Genomic DNA, 24,482 nt, shown 5'->3' with positions numbered 1-24,482 from the left:
CTCTAAGAATATTTGACAAATACCGTTTCCAATTTCACTTCTTGCATCTAGGGTAGAGGGTTTTGGGAAGCTGTTTTCACTTACCCTAAATCCAGGATAGAGAGTCTCAGGCATGGAGACCAAATGGCTCTCTCCAGGCCTGTCTGGTCCATGGAAGGTGGGAGATGAAAGTTGGGAGTCCTATCTGAATCCTGCATTCACTCTAGTGAGCCCAAGCCCAACTCCTTCCCAAGCTGAGATTAGATAGGCACTCAAGCACCACCTTGCTGAACTTCAGGGGCATGAACTTGGCCATTGCTATCAGGTCTTTTCTGAAGCACCAAACCAAGGGAGAAGCTGAGAAAATCCAGAAAAAGAATGATGGAGAATGATGATGCGTATGCCACCATCTTCCTGAGTAGCATTAGGCAAAGCACTACATTTCAGCCTCAGTCCCCCATCTCAGCGAGATCTCTGGTAGTAGAAGCAGAAGCTACATTTTCGCAACTTTAATCTGTCAGAGTTGACCTTATCCTGAGGGTTTCCAGGGCTCAAGCGCTTGGCTCATTATCATAGTCGCTTGGGGTCTCTGGTGTTTTCTAAATGTTTTTTAAATGTTCCCTGTTCAGGGAAGTTTTCAATGTTTGATGTTTTATCGTGTTTTTAATATTCTGTTGGGAGCTGCCCAGAGTGGCTGGGGAAACCCAGCCAGATGGACGGGGTCTAAATAAATAAATAAATAAATTATTATTAGGTTTTCCAGAGAATTCAGCAATGGGCAAATTCATGTAAGATGCTAAATACAATGTAAACTAAACCTGTAAGTGTGGCGCTTGGCAACACTATGGTCCATGATGCAGGTTATATTAATGGCTAAGTTTGCTCCCCTTTAGAAATGAATGCTTGCTTTTTTTAAAAAAAAGAATAGTGAAATGCCATACTGCCCCCCCCCCCATGCCACTCTGCAGGGTATACAGTATTCTGTATAGTGGGTAGTCTGGTTTACTGAAGGAACTTTTTCAAGCCATTTGGAGTGTGATTGCCTCTGTTTCCTTAAGGACAAGTCATCACCAAGGGTTACTAGTATTGTGCTAGTAACCTATTTCATCTCAAGAATACCCTGCTGGATAAGTGGCCAGGTGCTGAGCAATATTTTAGTCTCCTCAACCTTGGGAATTTCATTTCTTTATTTCTCTTTATCCAGGCCATGTGTAGTATAGGTATCACTGGTTTGGTACAGATGCAACAGACAGTGGGGTAGAACCTTTTGCAGTCTGAGGGCTGAATTCTGCTCTGAGAGCCACATGCCAGTGGTGGGCAGGACCAGGGGCAAATGTGAGTAGAGCAAGGAATGTTAATTGTACCTTTGTAGAGTAGGCTATTTTCTGCGAATACTCTCACACCCCTCTCTAACCTCCATCCCTGCAAACAAGAAGCATTATCAGAGTTCCCGGACATATTCCAGTGAGGCACAAACACTTGGAGTCTAGCCTGGGGGTCATTCAGAGAAGTGGACAGAAAGACCTGGAGGGCGACATTTGGTCCCTGGGCTGAGATTTCTCACCTCTGTTCTAAGAAAATGAAGCTTTAAGAAGTTTTGTGTGTCCCCCGCAACCCACTTATCATTTCCTGGTTCAAGATATTTAAGAAGCCCTTCAAGATTCCCAGTCACAGAGAAGACTGCAGCCACATTCAAACCTTCTCATGAACCCATGAAGTTCAGGAATGGTACATCCCCTGCACAAGTAGAATTTAATTATACCTGACCTGAATAGGTCCATAGCTTGCCATCACATCCAAACCAGCAAACTATACTTTGCACCTTCCCCACAAACTAAGCGTAGAAAGCAGGATCAGACGGTTATCTATAGTCCTGGTTTTCAGGACAAACACAGACAAAGTGGCAAACTTTCGTTTGCCTCTAATGAGGAAAGCTTGGAGGGAAGAGGAAATATGCAAGCCTCAAGATCCTTGCAGGATGTTTCTCACAGTGCCAGTAGATAGTTGAGGAGACCTCTGCTCAAATAAAATCTTAGCCAGAGTTGCTGAGTGGCATTGTGCCAGGCCCTATCTTTCAGCCTTGGTTTGCCATCTGCTGAAGAAATAGAAATCATTCTGAAATATCTCATTAGAAGCTGTGAGAATGAGAGGGCATCAAGAACCTGGTACACAGTCCTGGATAACTCATTGGCAGCATGATTACAAAACCCCCTCAAAACAAGAAATGAGTGAAATATCAGAAATTGCCCTCTAGATTTACCTCATTTTACCCACTAGGAGACTAACGCCATATGCTAGTAAAAGGCCTGGAGGTCTGACAGGGATTCTGGACAAGTGCAGATGGGCACCACTCTCAAGCCAGCTGGCAGGACCATTCTGGGTTGGCTTCCAGGAAGACAAGGCAGTGGATCTTTTCCAGATGTACCAGAATGTAGGTAAAAGGTCAATCTACTCCTAATTGTAAAATGGGGGGTGGTTTTCTTTTATATATAAAAAAACACCCTCACATGTCTCCGTACACTGTGTGCTTTTTATTAGTCAGACTTTGATTGTTTTCCCTTCCTTGTGTTTTGAATGGAGCTGAAATCAACACAGCTGTTTCTGTTTAATAACTTCCTATTAAAGAGCATCTTGTGCCTAAAACAAGCTGTCACCAGCCTCACTGATTGCTCTCCACACGGTTCTGGGAATGGCTCGTCTCAGATAACCAGCAGTGCACACAAAACAGAGGTACCAGCAATAACTTCATTATGGTTTCTGTGAATGTTCTGACTCCATTGAGAAAAATGAATGCAGTTTGTGTACAGTTTGGGAAAGAGATGAACCTCAGTGCTTGGGCATCCTCCTTGCCTGCAAAAGGTCCCAGGTTCAATATCTGATGTCTCAAGGTGGGGCTGGGAAAGACCCCTGCCTGAGACCCTGGGGAGCTGCTTCTAGTCTATATTGACAATAACAAGCTGGATGGACCCAACTTGGCATAAGGCAGCTTCCTATTTTGAACATGCTTGGCTTGACCTTTGCAAATCCCACATCCTGTAGTAGTGCTAAGTAAGTGGCTCTTCCACTGCTTGAAAACAGCAGTCATGAGATTGCTTCTGAAAAAAAGGTTGCCTTGGATCATTCCAACTATTGGTCCATTGCAATAGTTATACCCCTTTTTGGCAATCAGCTTAAGCAGCTGGTTGTTATATAGCTCCATGCACTCTTGGGTGACACTCTTTAAATCAGGGATAGCCAATACAGTGCTCTGCAGGTGTTGCTGTACTCCATCAGCCCCAGCCACCATGGCTCATGGTCAGGGATTATAGGAGCTGTAGTCCAACAACATCAGGAGGACATAACATTGGTTTCCTCGATATAAATCCATTTCATGTTGGTTTTTGACTTGGTTTTGGCACAGGAACTGCTTTGCTTGTACTAGATGGATGGCATATGCCAGGAGAAGGGTCCTTTAGTCCAACCCCCTGCAATGCAGGAATCTCAGCTAAAGCATCCATGACAGATGGCCATCCAACCTCTGCTTAAAAATCTCCAAAGAAGAAGAGTCCCCAGCCTCCCGAGGGAGACTCTTCCACTGTCGAACAGCTCTTACTGAGTGTCACCCTGCTATTTCTCTTGAAACTCCCAGCAGTTTTCAGTGCCATCAGCCATGGTATCCTTTCAGAGTGGCTTTTCAAAGGGGGAACTGGGCACACTTTGCTCCATTAGTTCTGCTTCTGCTTGGACGCCTGTTTTCAGAAAGTGGTGTTGGAACACAGCTGCCCTGATCCATGGCAGTGCGGTCCATGGCAATGCCAATGGGCCCTACTCTGTTCTCCATTCTTCTCAGAACCTATGGCAAACTGCTGAGTGGTGTCACTTAGGCTGTTGATTGCAATGACACCCAACTTTCTTTCTCCTTTTCATGTAATTCAGGCAAAGCAAGGGATGTGTCAAACCGGTGTCTGTAGTTGTTAATGGACGTGATGAGGACAAATGAAACTAAAATCTGCTAAGTTGAAGATGTGGTTGATAAATGGTCTGTCTGTGCTGGGAGGTGTGTTTCACTTGTCAGGAAAGGATTTTACTTCCCTAAAAGAATCCATTTTGGAGTCTGGGGACTACTAGAATCCTTTCTTTTAAGAATGAACCTAGTAACTTTAGCAGCATGAAGCAACTTTCACCAGCCTGGCCACAGTCATTTATGCTCAGGTTACATCCCAGTTGTCTTTCTGCAGTGTACTATATGCCAGGCTTTCTTTGACGAACATTTCAAAAGTGGAGGTAGCACAGAATGCAGCAGCTACATTACTGACAGAGACAGAAATAGGGATACAGCTTCCTGGACATAACAACACTTTTACTGGATCCTGGTTTATTTCCAGGCTAAATCCAGGGTGCTTGTTTTAAAATTTATGCTATTTAAAATTCAGCCATTTCTGAAGATGAGCCAAAATGAGACTCAACATGAACAAGAGTCTAGCATCTATTTGGATTTCTGCTCTAGTTCCAGAGTGAATTGGGAAAACGCCCCCCAAAAAGAATTTCTTCTGCTTTAATTTCACCAAGTCTATCAGTCATAAGGAATCCAGGTTGATTAGTGCCGTGTGCCTTTTTAAAAACAAAAACAAAAAATCCTATGGAGAGGTGTGCGTATCATTCCTTTTTGATAAGTGCTACAGCTCAGATTACATATTGCATGCTTATTAATTATGCTACGGCAGAGGCTCTCTGTTCATGCTCAATAGACTCATTTTCATTACTACTTTGCATGCTACACAACTGAGTCCTAAAAGAAGTTTGCATATTCACACCTGGTGAGCCCTGGTAAAGACTTGTAACTCATTCCTAGGCATGTCTACCCAAGAGTAAGCCCAGCTGAGTTCAATGGGACTAACATCCAGGTTACATGTGTTCAGAAATATAGCTTTAAGCATCACTGAGGCAATCTAGTGGTGTGGACAGTGTGAATTGCTTGTGCTTTTGAATGTTTTAGCCATGGCACTTCATTTAATCTTACAGTCCAGATCTAGAACTGCAATGCTTTTTAATTAGGTTTCTGCTTTGTGGTCACAATAGGTGTCCTTTGCATGTATTGTTCCATGCATATGACTTGGAGACTTGACATTGCAATGTGAACTAGACCAGTATACAGTTATGCCATTGTGGCAATGACAAAGTGACTATTTTTAGGCAGCAAGAATTTGCAGAAAAATGGAGCAAGATAGATCAAATATTGATGGCAGCTTAGAAACCAGGGGCAGCCAGGGTGGTGGTGGAGGTGTGTGTGGGGGAGCAAAGTAAAGCTGCTCTTATATTAACCAAAGTGTTGAAAGCAGATTTGCCATCACAATGTCCTTTCTCCTTGACAAATAGCAGCAGCCACCGACTCTGGTAATAAAATAAAGTAAGCAAAACCACTTAACTTAAAGTAGTTATGTACCACGTCTGCTGTAAGAGGTGAAGCTAATTATTAAAGCTTAAACTACCAGCGAAATGCTATGCTGGATCCTTTTAAAAGGAATTTAATCTTCTCTCATCCTATAAAAAGGAAACACATGGGGAGACAAGGAGAGTGTGCAGACTACAAGTGTCTGGTGAAACTAATTCCCTTTGGGAAGTCTGGGATACAGAGGCACTTGACCATGTTGTCTCTTTGCAAGTACGAAAGCAGAAGGGCAGGGGAGGGGACTAAGGGTATATGGCGGTTTTCTCCAGTAACTGAATGGTCAGCAAGAATTGTGGCTTATATTAGCTTCCATTTGGACTCCCAAGACATAGTTTGTCTCTCATTAAGTTCAGAAGAAAAGCAGCACATGTTAACGGTCAGACTGCTGCCTTTGGCTGCAAGGAGGTGTGTATCTGTTCTATTCCTGGGGGCTTTCTGGAATTCCTCCTGGGAAACTGTTTCAAAGGATACCACTGCTCTTGATTGCCTTCCTGATATTCAGCTATAGCTAGCCTGAATTTTTCAGGAGGGCGTATTTTTCTATTTCAAGACTCCTCTGAAGTGTTGGAAAGTTTCAGCCCACCCATCTCTGGAGAATATTCAGCAATTTTTCACCACCTACAAATAGGACATAGAATTTCAGACATAACTATGGAGATATATTTTGAAATCATTACTGAAGCAAGCAACGAGTTCACCCTATACTCCTCTCAGTCTTCCTCTCTAAGTATGCAGCTCCCTTCATCAGAGGCACCAGCTTGTGAGGGCGATTGGGGGAGCCACAATCATGTGGATGATGTCCTGATGTTGGGAGGAGAAGGGGGCAGAGCCAAACACAGCTTCAATGGCCACAGGTTCCTCCTTTTCCTGGCACTGCCACCAGGGTGGGAGGATGTTGCTTCAGCCCCTTTGCGGCAGAGGAGGAGGAGCTGGCCACTGGAGCCGCACTGTGCTCCACCTTCATGCTTTTTGGACATTGGGAAGGCCCAGCCCCCACCCCAAACATATTGGGGCATGGAAAGGGCTCGGTCCCCAGGATCTGGTGCCCTTCACTAACCAGTATCAACAACAAAGTTGTTTCATTTCAGCTACATATTACTGCCTTAAAACAGAGCAAGGTCGTTTCCTCCCGGTGTGTTTCAAGTCATGTTTGCGTGTTGCTGTGCACACCAGAGAGGGGGCAAGGGACGCTTTCACCTGATGTGTACTGCCTGATTTCCTTCCCTTTGCCTGCAACCCCTGGAACCCCTATTCAATGAAGCTGTTGTCTGCACATGCACTATCATCTGTGCATAGGCAAGAGCTGTCTCAAATGTACACACCTCCTCTTAACTGTGGCTTAAGTTTTCAAATTAGCTGGTCTGAGGGAAAATACATCAAGCAGATATGTGTATGTGGCTTCAAACACCAATGGTAGGGGCACACTGGGAAATTTTCAGATAATTTTCTTCCCCCAGCAAGAATATTTGGTGAAATAATTCTCTTCCAAGTTTTCCACCTGCGAATAGAGTTGAGTATTTTAGGATACTGTTTTCACTCAGCCCTAAATTTTTGGCACAACAATGGATAGCAGAAAGTGGGCCGTTTTCTTGTGTTTTGCCCTCACCATTGTCTAACAATGCTTTCAAGAAATGAGCCTAGGAAGGGGATAATTTTAACTTTTCATGAAATATCGATACAAATGGTTTATGAATCTTGCCCATGGGTTTCCCACAGGCATTTGGTTGGCCACTATAAGAACAGGATGCTGGATAAGATGGGCCTTTGGCCTGATCAAAGAGGCTCTTCTTCTGTTCATTATAGGAATTAAATACTAAGCTGACGCAACCAAAAATGGCTGGTACAATTTTAAGAATCTGATCCACAGTGAAGCAGAAAGACCATGTGTCAGAAGTTTTTAGAGATGCAACTTTAATGCTGTGTTATACTGAATGCAGGGGGGCATTATGACAATTTAAAATAGACCCCTTGGATGGGGTTTGTGTGCGGTGGTCTTCGTGTAACAAACAGACTTTTTCCTAGGGATGAGGGTTAGTAATCTGCCTAATCAGAAGAAAAAGCCTACAATATCTCGCTTGTTTCTGAAAGAAGTTACACAGACAAGGCTGCAACATCAGTCTAGTGAAGCCTCTCTGCTAGAGTATAAATATAGAAAGTTTGGAGCTGCATTTTTTATTTAATAGTGTGTGCGTGTGTGCATGTGTTCCATGCACATAGAAAGCTAGATATCAGGGAAAAGATTAAACTGGAGCCTTTTGTCCTTCTGACCTACCAGCTTTCTACGTGGAGAGATTTCATTTTACTGGAGGAGTTTATAGTAATCTAAGCCTAAGCTTCCAACAGCAGTAGCACAGCTTACAGGTTTGCAACCCCAATGTTAATGTTAATGTTAATGTTATTGGGTGTCCCCCATCCTTTGAGGTAAACTGTAGCAGGGGTCAGCAAACTTTTTCAGCAGGGGGCCAGTCCACTGTCCCTCAGACCTTGTGGGGGGGCTTGTGCTTTGGTCATGTGATGCTGTCTTAGGTTGTTTGGGCGGTTTTGTTTGGATGGCTTTAATTTGTTCTGTATCATGACCCATTTTCTGATTGTGATCCCGCATTGATTTGGAGTTTTCAGGTTGTGCAAGAGGAAGAAAATAATCACTCAGGTTCTTCCATCCCTCCCAAGAGCTATGCTTTCACTCTTAAGCAGCAGAAACTTTGTACTGGCTGTCACATGGGCAATATGTACTTTAGCTTCAATTCTCACTCATTAGCAACGGTTTCCACTGTTTACATTATCATATCATTACTTTGTCTCCTTTATGTGACGATCACCAAACCATCCTATAATTTCACACTAGAATTAGCACAAATGTCATCAGACACTTATTCCTACAGATACGGAGTCCCTTGAATTCCTGCAAAATTATGTAAACCAAGTGTCAGTAAATTGACAGCTGTGGGATTAAAAACTAGCCTTGCACTGGAATCGTGTATTCTGTAGATCCCTATGGTGTTTTCTTTTTTAAAATCAATGTTTTTAAAAAAGTATCAGAACAAATGGGAATAGTGAAGTAACTCTTAACACATGTCTCGGTTCCCACCACCACCTCTCTTTTCATCTGGCAAAATCTGACACTGGCTTGTCAGGTTTATTAAAGCTTTGAAATCTTTGTTCACAATCATTTTCAGCTCAAAGCTGTGCTTCACGCTGTGGCAAGAGAGAAAACATTGGAAGGTTTGCCTGAATGAGATGGAAGAACAGAGATGAGCGCTTTGTAATCTGAGATTAGTGGACAAAGGAGACTAGAGGAAAAACACATTTCCTGTTTAAAAAATTACCCACTTAGCGTTAATGCAAGGCAACCCACTGTGTGAGCATGGAAACTGAGATTAGAAACCAGGGGCATGTCAAATGAACAGAAAGTATAAGTCTTGGCTCTCAAGAACCTTCAGGTGTTTTTCGCTGGTTGTCTTGAGATGGACAGTGGAAAGCTGAAAATGGTATGATAGAAGCACTGTTTTCCCTTGTAAACACATTTATTACTTTTGTCCTGCTAAAACAGGTTTTGTAGGCTTTTCAGAAGAGTATAAAGACCACCAACAATGCTACGACAACCCCTTCATAAAACATACCATAAAATAACACCTGCCATGTAAAAAATCAATGTCCATATAAAGGGAAAACTATGTAAGTCATTCTGTAACCAAGGACTATTTTCAGAATTTCTATTGCCAGTTGAAAGGTGCACTCTGTGTTGCAGGCCAGGCCTGTCAATCTACTATAGTTCCCTATGGAAATATATAAGATAAGCCGCAAGTTCCCTGATCACAGAGATCATTTATAACCCTTGAGAGATCATGTACAGGTGTTGGCTGAATGTGTGAGGGCCCAATGCCTGAAGAGGTATAATATATCATTAAGTGTTATCAGTATGCTCATTAAACCCAGCTCTATTTCTCCATTACATATGAGTCAGGAAAGACTATGTGAGGCCTGGACCAGTGCCTGGATGCAGTGTTGGGCTGGATGTGTGCCAGCAAATTGAGCTGGAATCCTAGAAAGATGGAGGCATGGATAGGCCAATTGCCTGTTCTGGATGGGATTGCACTCCCTCTGAAGGAGCAGGTTCATGGCTTGGGGGTACTATTTGATTCATCTTTGTCAGTAGAAGCCCCAGTGACATCTATTCCTAGAAATGCCTTCTACCAGCTTCTGCCAGCTGCAACTATTCCTGGACTAGGATAGTCTGACCATGGTGGTCCATGCATTGGTAACCTCTGGACTTTATGTGGGACATCCCTTGTATTTGGTCCAGAAGTTGCTGCTAGTACAGAATGGAGTGGCCAGCCTGCTCACAGAAGCAGGCTTCTGGCAACATGTTACTCTGCTGCTGAAAGAGCTGCACAGGTTCCCAATTTGCTAGGAGGTGTACAAGGTGCCATCCAACCGTCTTGGGGACTTCACTCTGGATTGGTGTAGTGTTTACTCCTTAAATACTCCTTCGGGATACCTCCTGAAAATAACCTGCGAAGCACCAGAGGTTTAGCACCAGAGTTTTCCTTCTCCTAGATGGGCTACCTTTTCAGGTTGACAAGCCCCATCTGCCCCTCACTTTCCTCTACGGCACGTGCAGAAACTGCCTTCCTGACCGTTGGACCCACTGTTGGTCTCATCCATTCAATCCACCAGAGCCTGTCTTCACATTCAGGGGGAAGTCCTTAACTCACTGAGGGTTTGAGACCCATCAGCTACCCTCACCTGGTTTAGCTGGCCAGTTGAAGACGTTTTGCGGGGTGTAGCCGCTGTAGCATGCTGACAGCTTTTGGGAGCCACAGGTGAGAACTGAGTGCAGGGTAGGGACCAAGGGTGGACAAACTACCCCAGAAGCAACATAATGTGTGTCCCCCCCAAAGGTACTACCCTTCTCCTAACACCCCATACAGGTTGCATACCGTCTTGTGATATTTCATATGAAAGGGTGGTCTATAAATACTTCAGTTATAAAAAACCGACACCTGCCCGGCAGGGAGAGTCAATGCAGCCCTGGTTTCTCCTGGCCTTCTTTGCCCTCAATCCCTTTATCCTCCCTACTCACTTGCTGAAGAAAGTTGAATCCCATTCCACAGCAAATGGGAGAGAGGGAGCATGGGAAGACTGGTTGGGAGAAATCATAGGCAGTAGTGCTTCTGAATACTGGTTCCTGGAAACCACAGGAGGGGAGAGTGCTCTTGTGCTTGTGGAATCCTGCTTGTAGGTTTCCCATAGGCATCTGGGTGACCACTGTGAGAAAAGGATGCTGGATCTTGTGGGCCATTGGCCTAATCCAGTGGGATCTGCTTGCATCCATTGCTTTTCCCACTCTTGCCTCTGTGCCCACCCACCACTGGCATGCAGCCCCTGGAAAGCAAGGGGACATTCTCTGCAGGCTGGAAAAGTATCCCCAACCCTGTTTTAAATCATGAAAAAGCCACAGCAATTCTGAAATGTGTATGCGGGGGTTTGGGGGAGAGGGGGAGGAGGCTGTACCATTCATTGGATTGCACATTTATCTTGATTATTTTTAATGCTGCTTTATACTTTTATTGCTGTTTGCTTAGTGCAGTGGTTCTCAAACTTTCTTCTCTGGGCCACACTTTCATAATTAAAATTTGCTTGCACCACACCAATTTTTTTGTTGACAAGAAATACATTGAAAAACAAAAAGTAACAGCTCCTAGCAGTGCTTGATTTATAACATATAACACAACTACTTTATAATGTGATCATGAGACATCCAGAAATATAAAACAACGCAGCTACATAGGAACACGAATTACTCCCCAAATATAATTATATACGAGTCTTCTCCAACATGCTGTTTGAACAGCAATTCTGGATCACAACTAGGATTGTTCTAGTTGGTGCTCTTGCTCTCGTTTTGAAAAGATATCTATCCATATTCTGCAAATAAAAAGAAATATTTTGACACGGTACTACACTACACCACACCACACCACACCACGCCACGCTACGCTACACTACACTGAAATGTTTAAATGTTAATTTGATTGTCCTTGAATGTTCTTGCCGCATTTGCCATCCCCTTCTGCCACACCAGTGTGGCATGCCACACCACTGGCTTACTGTGTGTGTGCACGCGTGTATATGTGTGTGTGTATGCGCGCGCGCGCACACACACACACACACACATATATATATATATAGTGGTACCTCGGGTTACATACGCTTCGGGTTACATACGCTTCAGCTTACAGACTCTGCTAACCCAGAAATATTACCTCAGGTTAAGAACTTTGCTTCAGGATGAGAACAGAAATCATGCTGCGGCGGCCCGGCGGCAGCGGGAGGCCCCATTAGCTAAAGTGGTGCTTCAGGTTAAGAACAGTTTCAGGTTAAGAACAGACCTCCAGAACGAATTAAGTTCTTAACCCAAGGTACCACTGTGTATGTATATGTGTGTGTGTGTGTGTGTGTGTGTGTGTGTGTGTGTATATATATATATATATATATATATATATATATATATATATATTTCTTGTGTCCCATCCTAAGAAGTCTGTTATAGGATAGCCGGTAAATACTGTTAAGTACGTAATAAGGAAAGAAACAAATGAATACTTTCCGCTGATCTCTATTTCACCCTGCGATAAGTAGGTCACAAAAATAACAGCAGGGTGACTATGCCTCACGGTGTTCCAAAAATTAACCCATGAGAGCCAACAGGGGAGTTACGTGTGTTTTAAAAACAAACAAACATTGTTATCGCAATGGTCCAGAACATTATTTGGACATTGTCTTTAAGTGACCCCATTGGTTTTCACTCCTTTCTGCAGCTGCCAGGTGACCTTTGGTATTAAAGTCATTTAGGTCACATATTAAGAGGGTCAAAAATGCTTATTGGGTCAGACCAAAGTCCAGCTACGCTAATGTAATGTTTTCAGCAACAATGAGTTTGCATGAGGTTGGCAGCTATCTTCCTTCCGCAGCACCTGGCATCCTGCCTTTGTTGCTATATAGCTATTCCTCATTAATTGGTCTAACCCTGCACACATTGCACAGCTGTGTACAGGTGAGCTGTGCCCAATCCTTGCCCCCAGAAGATGTAGCTGTAAAGCACATGCAGTTTTACTGATGTGTTTGTTACGTGTGTAATTATTATGCAGCTAAGCACATGTGTGTGGAATGTTATAGAGCCACACATCAGAAGCGTAATGTGCAAACAAGCTTTTTGCTCACGAGGAATTCTGGGAAGAAGGGGGAGGGGAGAGAGAGATAGAACAGGTTAGATGGTCTACAACCACCTGTGCAAAGCCCCTGCGCATTCCCAGCTCGGACTCGATTGGGTTAAATAACTCAGCCTTTATTCACCCACATTTTTGTTGGCATTTTCAGTGGGAGTTTCCCTGAATGAGTAGTCAGTAAAAACGGAATTGTGATTCACCCTCATGTGTTTTTCTTTGAAAGGGCCTTCCATTTTTAAAAAAACACAAAACAGCAGCATAGATGGTTAGGAATTTTTGCCTCGCCTCGCCCCCCCCCCGCCTTCCCCACTCCTCCTGTACATCCTTTACATTTAGCCCAGAGACCCGCCGTGTTGCCGCAGAGCTGCTACAGAATGTGCTTTGTACTAGAGCGGAGGGGAAAGAGTTTCCTGCCAGTCACTTGAGTTGAAGCCACTCCTCTTTTGCAGAGATATTTTGTTTCTGATTTGAGTTGGGAGGACCAATCAGGAGGCTCGCACTGTTTTTACTGTACTGTCAGATTGCAACCTTCTCCCGCTCTTGCTAATCTGGGTAGCCTTCTTTGGCGTAGTCCACAGCAGGCTGCCTTTACTCACACACATCCGCTCTCTCTCTCGCTCGCTCGCTCTCACTCTTTCACACCATAGCTCAGCCTCTTATTAGCCATTCAGCTCTGAAACCTGTTTCACTGCTGAGGCTTAAAAATGAGGTGGAAGCTGCTTTTCCCGCAGCTTTGACAGGGGAAATTCTCCTTCTAGACTTGCAGCAGCAGCAGCAGCACTGAGAAATCGCTTTGCCACCAGCCGTCTTATGATTTAAATGTCATCCATGGACGTTTCTCCCTCTGCTCCGGCATCGTTGGTCCTGTTCACAGATATTAAGATTAAAGAGCTTGGATTCTCTAAGGCTCGTATCCAAGGGCATCGGCTGTTAACATACTGAACTACATCTGCTTCTTGGCTAAGACTGAAGAAAGACATCTTAAGCCTGGAAATCCTTCCTGTGCTTGTTCTCTAGCGTGGACACACACACACACACACACACACACGGCAGGCAGCCCAAGAAGCATATGCTGCAGCAGGTTTTTTCTTTCTTTCTTTAATTCCAAAAGACTGCTTCACTTTCCCATTTCCAGTGAAAAGATAATGAAATAAGAGCCTCTCGTCTCCAAGAAAGAAAATTACAGGAATCAGCTACCAAGGAGGAATCAGCAAGTTAAACAGCAGCAGAAGAACAAGGCAGAAGAAGGACACTGGTTGAGAATAAAGATCAACAGCAAAAAGGAAAAAGAGGAAACAGGTGGAAGGCTGAGACACCTGTCAGAGCTAGTTCGGGCTTTAAAGTGGGGAACCCCCCCCCTTTATCCCCCCACTCTCTGCTCATTTTGTATGTGTGTGTGTGATTCAGCATCACCAGCTTGCAAAATCTGCCTCTAACCTGGTTCCCTGGCTGCTGCTTGTTGCTGGTCCTGTTGCTGTTACTGACAGAAACGTGTTAACAAAGCCGAAAGAGAAAAAATGCCAGCCATCCTGGTAGCCTCCAAAATGAAATCCGGACTACCTAAACCTGTCCACAGTGCTACTCCTATTGTTCATGTTCCAGCAGCAAGGACCATCCCACAACCCTGCTACCTGAAGTTTGGGAGCAAGGTGGAGGTGAACAAGTCATCCTATTCCAGCCAGATCCCTCTCAAGTCACACAATGGTCATGAGAATGCAGGAGATGGCTTCGTACCCAAGAAGAGCAGCTCCATGGAAAATGGCTTTGACACACAGGTCAGCAAAAATGGTGTTAGCGTGGTAACAGCATGGGTGTGTGTACTGTGTTTTATGGAAATCTGTTGAGCAGATTGTGTTGCGATGCTGATGATATATGTGTATTATATTCCTGGTGGTTGCATATATTGGCGAGGAAATTGTATTTTTGCAGATATATTATAGTGAAAGGGGGAATTGGGTGTTCATAGATATTCTTATAATGTTTCTTAGTTGTGGTGGGTAGCTTCTTTCTTGTGGTGTCCTGAATATTTCACTAAAGCAGGGCTGTCAGTAGTGGAGTGTGTGCTTTGTTTGTGATGCCAATATATACGATTCCGGTTTGTTGTGGTACAGGTTGCAGTGGGTGTGTTTGTGCATCATACTGGTAACACAAGGGTTTGCTGCTTGCAGAGGTTTCCTGTTGTGATTGCACTGCTGTGTGTAGCTGAGCATCATTCTGCTTTATGTTGCTGAGCTTGTGGGAGTGGTGTGTGTCTGTCTGTGTGTGTGTGTGTGTGTGTGTGTGTGTGTGTAGCAGTCATGTGTAAAATGATGGTGAAGCATGATCTATATTATGGTATGCATGAAATATACTGATGTTTAAACATAGCATACATTTAGATTCAGTGAGTGTGTGTGAAATATAGTAACATTGTCCATGCCTTGGATGCCTGGGGAAAAAATAAGCTAATTGGAATTTCCTCTCCACTATATATTCCTGTCATCCTGGATATAACCATCTTCAAATGTGGCTTGGATCCATTTTTAGATGCCTCTTTAAATGCTGCTGCTTTATATGGCGAGAGGCTGCAACTGTCTGTGTAATTCTGACTTGCTTTATTTTTGTGAGTGTATTAGTATTTTCAGCATGGATCAGATTGCTTCTGCATCACCAGTGCCTTAATATGCTCAATAACAGCGTAAGCAGATAGTAAACGCTCACACACTACTGAGTGAGCAAAGCAGATGGTCTGCTGCCACAAATGGGACTAATTAACATTAGCTAGATAGAGATTGCCGTGTGGCCAGATCATGAATTCTCAAAACGGCTTTGCATGCTACAAGCCTCTTCTGCAGACATTTGTGCCTGGTAGCAAATGGTGCAGCCATGTTGGGGTGGGAAGTTAGCTGCTTTAGAAAGAATGCTATTGGTTTGTTTTCCCACCACTGGGGAATACTAGGTCACCCCTGCAAATCTAGGTTTTGCAGTCTGTGGCCTCGTAACCTATTCTGCTAAGGAATAGCATGGCTGCTGACAGAGCTTGGCCTCCTGCCCTGCATTTTAGGGGATGCTGCACTCTCTTGTCCTGGCAGGCAGAGTGACATATCCGGCACGACTCATGCAACACTACCAGTTCCTGGGGGCTTGAGAACCAGAAGGGAGACATGATAGTACTGATGTCAGGGTAGTGGCAGCAGACAGACTGACCTTTGCATCACATCACACTCCAGAGAGAGCCACAAATGTTCTTTCGATTTTCTATATTTCATTTTCAAAGCACTGGCAAAACCTCAACTTTTACAGACCCCCCCCCAAAAAAAGGGGAAAAAAGAGGGGGGATAATCTGGTGCTTGAAAGAGTGATAAGAATATGATATGATATGGGTGATGGAGTGGGTGAGTTCATTTTATAACTCTTAAGAGGGCTGTAGAAGTCTAGTATGCACCTATCTGTGGCACATTAAATGCTGAGAACTGAATCACTGAATGGTGTATGTGTTAGGAGCTCGAAATTGAATCAATTGGTGCTAATTGGGTTTTGCTTTGGGGGAGGAATGATAACTCGCATGCCCAATCTATAGCTCAAAGCCCGAGGAAGTGTTTCACATTTACAAATCTCAATAGTTGTAATAGAACACAAGGCTCAGTGAGAGTTCAGCATGTAGCTTTACTAGTCTGAACGTAGCCTCAGTGATGGTAATAATGGTCATTTGGTTATAGCATTTATGCCTAGTATACTGCTCGGCTTCTGTTTGTTTTCCATTCCTACCCATCTTCAGCAGATTATTCTCAATACAAACACAGCCTCACCTGTTTTAGGATGCTTCCAGGTAATCTTTCCTTGTGCTCTTCATCTCAAAATATCTGCTCCTCCATTGTGTTAAATCAAGAGCAAGGCTTCTGGGAAGCTGCTGTATAACCTATGTATTCTGTTGGCACCAAATAAATGCTCAAGAGTTCTAGTATTGTCATGGGTCTGGTAATATCCATTGAAACTCATGGAGGGGAGGAGAGATTTTGCCTGCCACAACAGTCACACTGTGCATATAGTTGTGATTTTTCAACCAGTTACTTAATTTACTTTTTGCTGCTAGCAGAGGATCACATTGTGACAGACCAGAGTTCTCCATTGTGGTGTCCTCCAGATCCTTCAGCTGTAACCAGCATGGCCAGTGGTCAGGGATGATGGGAACTGTAGTCCAATAATATCTGGAGGGCACCAGGCTGGAGATGGCTGTGCTAGTTTGACCCTCAAACCATGGCAGTTCTGCATCTGGTATTCTTCTTCTTCTTTGGCGATCACTCATAGCCGAGTAAGAGTGTCTTCCATAAACATGGTTTTAACAATGAGTCTGTAAGTGAGCAGGAACCCAAAACTATATGACAGCACTAGCCTATCTGGGGCCCTGCAGATGTTGTTGACTCCCATCGTTGACAATTGACCATGCTGGTTGGGGCTGATGAGAGTTGGAGTCCAATGACATCTGGAGGCTGTCCATGCTTAAAGCTCCCTCTTGTCCTCTGGAGTGTACTTTGAAGAATACAGATCCCCAAGTCAGAGTTCAGCTCTGGATTGTAAGAGCTTTGGGAGAGAGGTATGAGTGTTAGCCAACAGGCTATGGAGTGATATTAGGACTCTGCTTAGCCTAGGGAACAAATGTTTAGGCCAAATGACAAGTAAGTTATTGGCATGGATAATGTTCTTTTGGTGAGTCCCTTGGATACCATAAGAACAGCTTTGAGATCTTCTCCACAGCCACTTCTGAGTGTTCCAATTTAGTTTGCATTGTAGCAAATGAAGTACTTGACGTTGATAAATGGGGTAGAGATGTCCATTCCCACCACACCATGCCGTTCCCTTTCAAATAATGTATGACTCTGGCTGCACAGTGTAATGGCTCTTGGGTGAGATGAATATGGTGGGAACCTACCTGCTCAGTTTATTGTCCACACCTAGGCTTTTCTTACCAGGAAGCTCTCCGAGATTCGGGTACCTCCACAAAACATGAAACATGAAAAACACCAAACATGAAGAGGTACTAACTTCTGAGGGGTCACATGACACATTATCTCAGCAGCTCCAAGACCTGCACTGAGAGACAGAAAAGGTGACTGAACAAGTGAGACTCTTCCCAGGTTCCCATGAGGAAAGAGAAACTAAAATGTGTAGGTGCTCTTAAAAGCCATTTACACATTCTATACATTACAGTTAGGACCAACCCACCCATGGCACAAGGTGAGAAAACCGCCTCAGGAGGCAGGATCCACAGGGGCAGCAGATCTGGCCTCCAAGGAGTGCACACCTAGGAGGCCAGACCTGTTACCTCCTTGGCAGCACCCCCCTCCATGCCACCTCTTGGTGAATAGGAGGTTCTGCTAGTCTCCTCAAACCCTAGGGAGGAAATGGTGGGAGCTGCCCTCTGGGGTCTGCACCTGCCCAGAGTGATTCAGATCGGCTCCCCTCCACCATGACGGCCTTTAATTTCCACATTAACCATTGGGTAAAGCTAAAGAAGTCTTACTAGTTCTGGGATCCGTCAATTGCAAAGGGACATAGGAAGGTGTTTATATACCGGGTCAGATTATTCATCCATCTAGCCCATTACTGTCTCCTCTAACTAACAGTGGTTTCTATAGTCACCAATGAGGATCTCTTCAATCACCTGCTATCTAACACTAATAATAATAATAATAATAATAATAATAATAATAATAATAATTTATTATTTCTACCCCACCCATCTTGCTGAGTTTCCCCAGCTACTCTAGGCGGCGTTCAACAGAACATTAAAAACAGAATAAAATGTCAAATATTGAAAACTTCCCTAAACAGGGCTGCCTTCAGATGTCTTCTAAAATTCAGATAGTTGTTTATTTCCTTGCCATCTGATGGGAGGGCGTTCCACAGGGTGAGCGCCACTACTGAGAAGACCCTCTGCCTGGTTCCCTGTAACCTCACTTCTCGCAGTGAGGGAACCACCAGAAGGCCCTCAGCACTGGACCTCAGTGTCTGGGCTGAATGATGGGGGTGGAGACGCTCCTTCAGGTATACTGAGCTGAGGCCATTTAGGGCTTTAAAGGTCAGCACCAACACTTTGAACAAAAGATGTCATGGATTGAATTTGGGGTTTTCTGCATGTGTTAGGAAAGGGGTAGAAATTTGTTCAGTTTGCATTTTAATGTGAGCGTATCTAAATTTGCCATTTCAGAACAGATAAGAGAACCAAAACACAGTAGCCTTTGAAGGTTGCACTTCTCCAGATTTGCACAAAACATGCACGGAAATGTATATATTGGTGAAAATAATGTACAATGCAACATTGCTTTGATTGAAAAACACACTTCGTTGGCAAAAATGTGTACAAAAATGTGTATATTAGGATAAATACATGAGAAAATGCATACAATTTTTAAAAAATAAGATAAACCACAAACAGAAATCCTGTGAGCTTAACTTAAGGTTGGGGAAATAAGAAGCAGAAAAACTGAAATTGACAGATTCACCCATCCCAACACTGAGCTCCAGTCCCCCTCATAATCAGTCAACTCAGTGAGACCCTTAAAACATTACTAAAAGTCCTCCACTAGACTTTCCATGTGTTTTCCCCTCCTTTATAACAGTAAGCTACAGACTGTTATATGTTGAGTTCCACAATGGCCATGTTTGGCCACTGCTATCCTTGTTTTGACAAACCATGAAGGTAATTCTTGCGTCATTAGCCATTGTATCTTATTTCATTGGGTGTGGGGCTGCGACAGTGAGGAAACAAAGTAAGGATTTATGTCATGGAGGTCACATTGGTAGTGAGGCTTAGTTAGGCTTGAGGATGGTCTGCTGTTGATAAACCTGTCAAGTTCTCATATTCAGCATGAACTTGTAGTCTAGACTTTTGTGTTAGCATCAAAACCAGTATTTCCTTTTCAGAATTTTGGCCTTTACTCCTCTCTTATTGTATCTATAAAAATGGATGTGATAACTGCAGTGTAGTACAGAACTGACACTTTTTAAAGCAATAAATAATTAATGTTTGAAAGGGTTGAGACTGTAGGTTGCCGTCTAGTGTGAATGTAGCATAAAAAAACTGTAAGCTGAGGAAACATACATTGGGAGAGGGGAGGAGCCAGAACTAGATGTAACTTACCTTTGTTTTAGAAAGTATATGACTCATCATGCCAACAGTAGAGAGGCAATTTGCAGAGCAATCCTATACTTGTGTACTGAGAAGTAAGACTCATTGAGTTTAATGAACCTTACTCCCAGGTAAGTTACTATGGGATTACAGCCTTAAAGAAGTAGATAAAAATACAGTGCTGAATTCCTGCTGCACCCATACTTACCTCCAAACTGTCCACCAATCAACTGTCTCAGTAGATTTTCCTACCAGTCTTTTGTCCCAGCCATATGAAAAGCAGCTAGGGGAACAGCTTTCAGAGAAAAGTCCAGGAGACGAAGGATCCTAGCTCTCCTCTCCTCCTCCCTGTACTTGTTCCACATGAAGTTGCCAACCCCTCCATTATATTTGTTCAGTTGTAACCATTATAAAACACAGGCTATTACCCTGTCCAGTTATAGTAACGTGTGCCTGCCTTTCATGACTCACAATAGCTTCCTCCTCGTTAACTGATTTGTTGATGTTTAAATGGTCAGTTTTACAAACATACGGAAATAAATTATACTGTGATATGGACAGAATTGTTTTGGAAATATTTAACTCGTTTCCACAGAAACCTCCATTCAGTAGATTGCAAAGCAAGGATCTGAATACGCAGGTTGGGATTCACTAGTTATTTTTTTGTTAGTTCTTTCACGAATCACTGTTGACTCTGTTCTCCAGGTGTTCCTGGAGCATGGTTCATAATCAAAAATTGGAAGCAAATAACTCCAAGACTACAATCTGTCACAATGTTATGCTGCTGTGTTAAATAGCAAGATAATGCTTTGGAAGTGAGTTCAACAGGAATGGAAGCTTTAGGGGAGTTTCTGAGTGTTGTAAACATCAGTGGCTACTAGATGGCTACATGCTGCCTCCTGTATCAGAGGCAACCTGTCACTATAGAAGAGGGCCATTGCTCATATGTATGACCTTCATATTGGCTTCTGGTTGGACTAGATGGGCATTGGTCTGGACTAGAAAGATGGATGAGATGGGCCTTGGGTTTCATCCAGCAGGGCTCCTCTCATGTTCTCAACTCTTGGAATACATAAATCCAGTATCTGGGCAGAGCCCCAAGGAAAGGACTGTTGATAAAAAGAGTAGAGCTCAGCATTAATCTTATGGCCCCATATGGTATTGTTGGAGCTAGTAAACTTTGGTGTCTAATGGAGTATTAAAGGACTTGCAGAGAGACAAAACTGAAAGGTCAGTTGAAAAATACTGAAGTTGTGGCAGGACTAGCAGTGGGAGGTAGACTTGAATCTTAGACCTTGCAGGATCAGAGCTAGTATCTGGTCTCTGGTGGCTAAGTTCCCTTGCTGGCCTTAATGAAATTCAGGGACCGGAAGATCCTACTTTTCCATCAGGCCCATGCCTTTCCCTATATCAGCTTCCTTTTTTGTGGGAATTCTTGTCTGTGTGACAAGCCTTGGTATGCAGCTTATAAAATGATGTTTATCCTTCCTGCACTTACCTGATTTCACTTCTCTTCTTGTCCCTGCCACAGAAGGGCCATAGCTGAGTAGTAGAGCACATGCTTCATAGGTCTTAGGTTCAGCTAAGACTCATGTTAATTATGGGCAACTTTTATACCATTTAGTTTGCAGTACACCTCTATTGCACGGCCAACCTTGCCCTGCAGCAGGGTAAAGCAACCTTCTACAGGAGAAGCAATGTGGGAAGGGGTTGGCATCTGATGATGCAGTTTAACCTTTTTGGCCTAGCAAAGGTGTGAGGAGGCAGAACCATTTGGTCTCTGCTTCAGGCAGCAAAAGGTCTTGGACTGGTCCTGGCACTGCCTGGAAGTAGACTGGGAAAAGCCTGGAGGTTAAGCAATAAAATCATGTGTGTGTGTGCATGCGTGCACACACAGACAGTCTCAGTTCTTAGATTATACAACATGTTTAAAACGATGAACCCTGTCAAGTAGCACTGACCTGATTCTTTTTAATTTCTATTTCTGCAAGCTGAATGTGTTAAGCTACGTTCTGCTTTGTGACCTTTGTCAACCCCACATCAGTACTGAATAACATCAGTAATGCAGTTTCCCAGGGAAATGCCACTAATTCAGCTCATTCAGTGACATTGATGGAGTTAGTGTCAGCAGCACTGGGCTGTAAGTAGCCGAGCATGTGGGAGCTGAAATGAAAGACCTGATAGTTTTAGGACCAGAGCTGAATGGGAAGATGGGGCAGGTGCACAAGGAGGATCAGTGCAGAGAAAGGAGAGGGAAGCAAGCAGGTAGGCACACCCAGAGCAAGCATAGGGAAACACACAAATGAGGCAACAAACCACGCCTGACCCAAAGCATTAATGCAAAGGAATGAACATAATCTACGTATACTAGGAACTGAGACATCAATGTTGTCCCCTTTTTCTCTTCTCTAGACTTTGCCAAATTGGTGCCCTCCTGATGTTTTGGACTACTACTCCCATCAATCCTAGATGACATGGCCATGCTGGCTGAGACTGATGGGAGTTTTACTCCAAGGCATCTGATTGGTGAAAGCTGATCTACTCTGCAGTCTCAAGACACTTACCACTAGAGGAAACACAGCATAGACCAGGAAATTCTCTAATTGAGTCTTGGCTGTATCTCTGTGCAAAACACCGCCTTTCAAATTCCACTCTGTGAGCTGAACCATAGAAGAAACCAGTCTAACTCAGACTTATTTACCTTGCTAAAAATATACCGGTTTCAGTTTTAAAAATAAAAAATAAAAGAAACATTTATATATCAAGCTTATAAATTGCCAGTGTCAGTGTGTATTATTAGGCATGGGCTGTTGGTACATTTTGTAACAGGAAGCTGCTGGTTTTCCATTCACCAAGAACTGGAACATAGTCAAACACTTGTCACTTCACTGGCAAGCTTCTAATATTATCTGGAAATTCATTCCTTCAGAATAAGTTTGTGCACTTTAGATTATTTGGGACAAGAATATCAAAATGAACCTAGGCTCTGTTTTCCTGTATTGTGCAGTACCCGTTGCCATATCATCGCAGCAGCATTTATTAAGAGTAATTTATTATTGTGAACTATAAGGTCCATGACTTGTTTTTGAGAAACCAATGCTGGGGCTCAGTAATCACACCATCCTTTTCTAAGTGCTCGCAGACCAACCGTTTAATTACCTGTTCTAGGACCTTTCCTGGCATTGATGTCAGGCTGAAAGGTTGGTAGTTCCTGGTGTCTTTCTCCCCCCCCCCCCTTTGAAGATGAGGACAACATTTGCCCGCCTCCAGTCCACATTCTCTGGGATTACATCCACAAGCTCCTTTAGTACTCTTGGATGCAGCTCGTCAGGCCCTGGAGATTTGAATTCATTTAAAGCTAGGTGTTCCCTTACCACCTCTTTTTGTATCTTGGGCCGCAGCTCCCTCCTTGCACCATTTATTCTGTTATCACCAGGTTGAGCCTTGCTTTTCTTTTGGGTGAAGACAGAAGCAAAGTAGGTGTTAAGCAGTTCTGCCTTCTCTCTGACACCCAGGGCCCCAAGTGATATCTGAACCATATTATTTCTGGATCGGCCAATATCCTACATCTCATTTTAAGACAAGTTACAATTCTCTAGCAGTATAAATGTATTGCTATTGTCCTCTATTAGAATGTGCAAGGCTTGATTTCAACAATTTCCATTATGGCATTGTCAAGAAATATGTGATATAGCACGCCTAAGAGAATTTGGTTTTTAGGAAATCAGTCCACCTTTAATTCAGTGGAACATAAGTGTCCATATAACTGTGTGAGTACTGAATTTTAGCCTAGAAAAGCAACTTGAGAATTTTAAAACTGATTTAGTACAAACAGTTCTATTAAATTCAGTAATGATCATCTTGTATGCTATTCCTGTACTGAAAGACCAGGGGAGTAATTGTCTCAGAGACTCTGTCTTTCATCAGTATAAATTAAAAGTTACTCTTACATGTTTTATTGCTTCTTCTAATTCTCATTAATCATCGTAATGTCTCCAGTTAAGCCGGTGTTGATTTAATATTAATCTACATTGTTTATCACCAGGACCCACTCCAGAGGGTGGCAAGGCCTGGGTATTTGCCAGGGCCCCAAGTCTAGCAAGGGTCCAGTGTAATATTAGTACTAGCATTTCCACATTCCTCAGTTTACCTGTCCTGCCACTTCCAGGTTAGGGAGCTCCGCTGAAGGTGCCATACCATGAAAAGTGAGCCACATTTCCCAATACTGTACCATCTAAATTTGGGGTTCTTTTAAGACACTCAAGGGCCCATGAAGACTCTCCAGCAGACTCAGGGAACACAGGATGGACACACACACACACACACACACACACACACACACAGAGAGAGAGAGAGAGAGAGAGAGAGAGAGAGAGAGAGAGAGAGATTATTAATAAACACATACAGTATAAAACAGCATTCCAGATAAATAGAGCACATGCATGACTCAGTGAGTTAGATCTGGAGGATCCTGAAGATGGGCCCAGCTGGGTGGGGGGCGGGTAGTAGATTCAAAACTCTAGTTGTCTGAACCCAGTAGGCTATAGAGTGAATATCCATGTACTCCCCCCTCCTTGAGGGCTCAGACAAACTGACAAAGGTGCCTCCTCTTACTGCCCACCCTTAACTTCTCTAGCTGAGGAGCCACCTCCAGCACTTCCCCTTGCTACACAGAAGCTTTTCCTTTCAGGGAGGGTGGATGAGAGTAAATCTGGTACCTAGCTGGCATCCACTTCAC

At 43.6% G+C, this 24,482-nt stretch overlaps 1 protein-coding gene across 7 annotated transcripts in view; it reads left to right on the top strand.

The window, feature by feature from the left end:
• Nucleotides 1-24,482, top strand: part of NAV2 (neuron navigator 2) — a 523,517-nt gene that overhangs the window by 248,997 nt on the left and 250,038 nt on the right. For 3 of the 7 annotated variants that reach the window (XM_083593840.1, XM_083593838.1, XM_083593827.1), the window contains exon 1: nucleotides 13,182-14,411. The exons of 2 other annotated variants lie outside the window; for them this stretch is intronic. In XM_083593840.1, the coding sequence (XP_083449966.1) occupies nucleotides 14,154-14,411 (258 nt within the window). In that variant the 5' untranslated portion in view covers nucleotides 13,182-14,153. Of the gene's footprint in view, nucleotides 1-13,181; nucleotides 14,412-24,482 lie in introns of those variants that run through there. 2 more of the 7 variants (XM_083593841.1, XM_083593839.1) reach the window with 1 other exon arrangement.

Source organism: Podarcis filfolensis (genome assembly GCF_964270895.1).
Source record: "Podarcis filfolensis genome assembly, chromosome: 1".
Taxonomy (NCBI): domain Eukaryota; kingdom Metazoa; phylum Chordata; class Lepidosauria; order Squamata; family Lacertidae; genus Podarcis; species Podarcis filfolensis.
The sequence above is the reverse complement of the archived record's forward strand: the minus strand, read 5'-3'. Positions and strand labels throughout refer to the sequence as shown.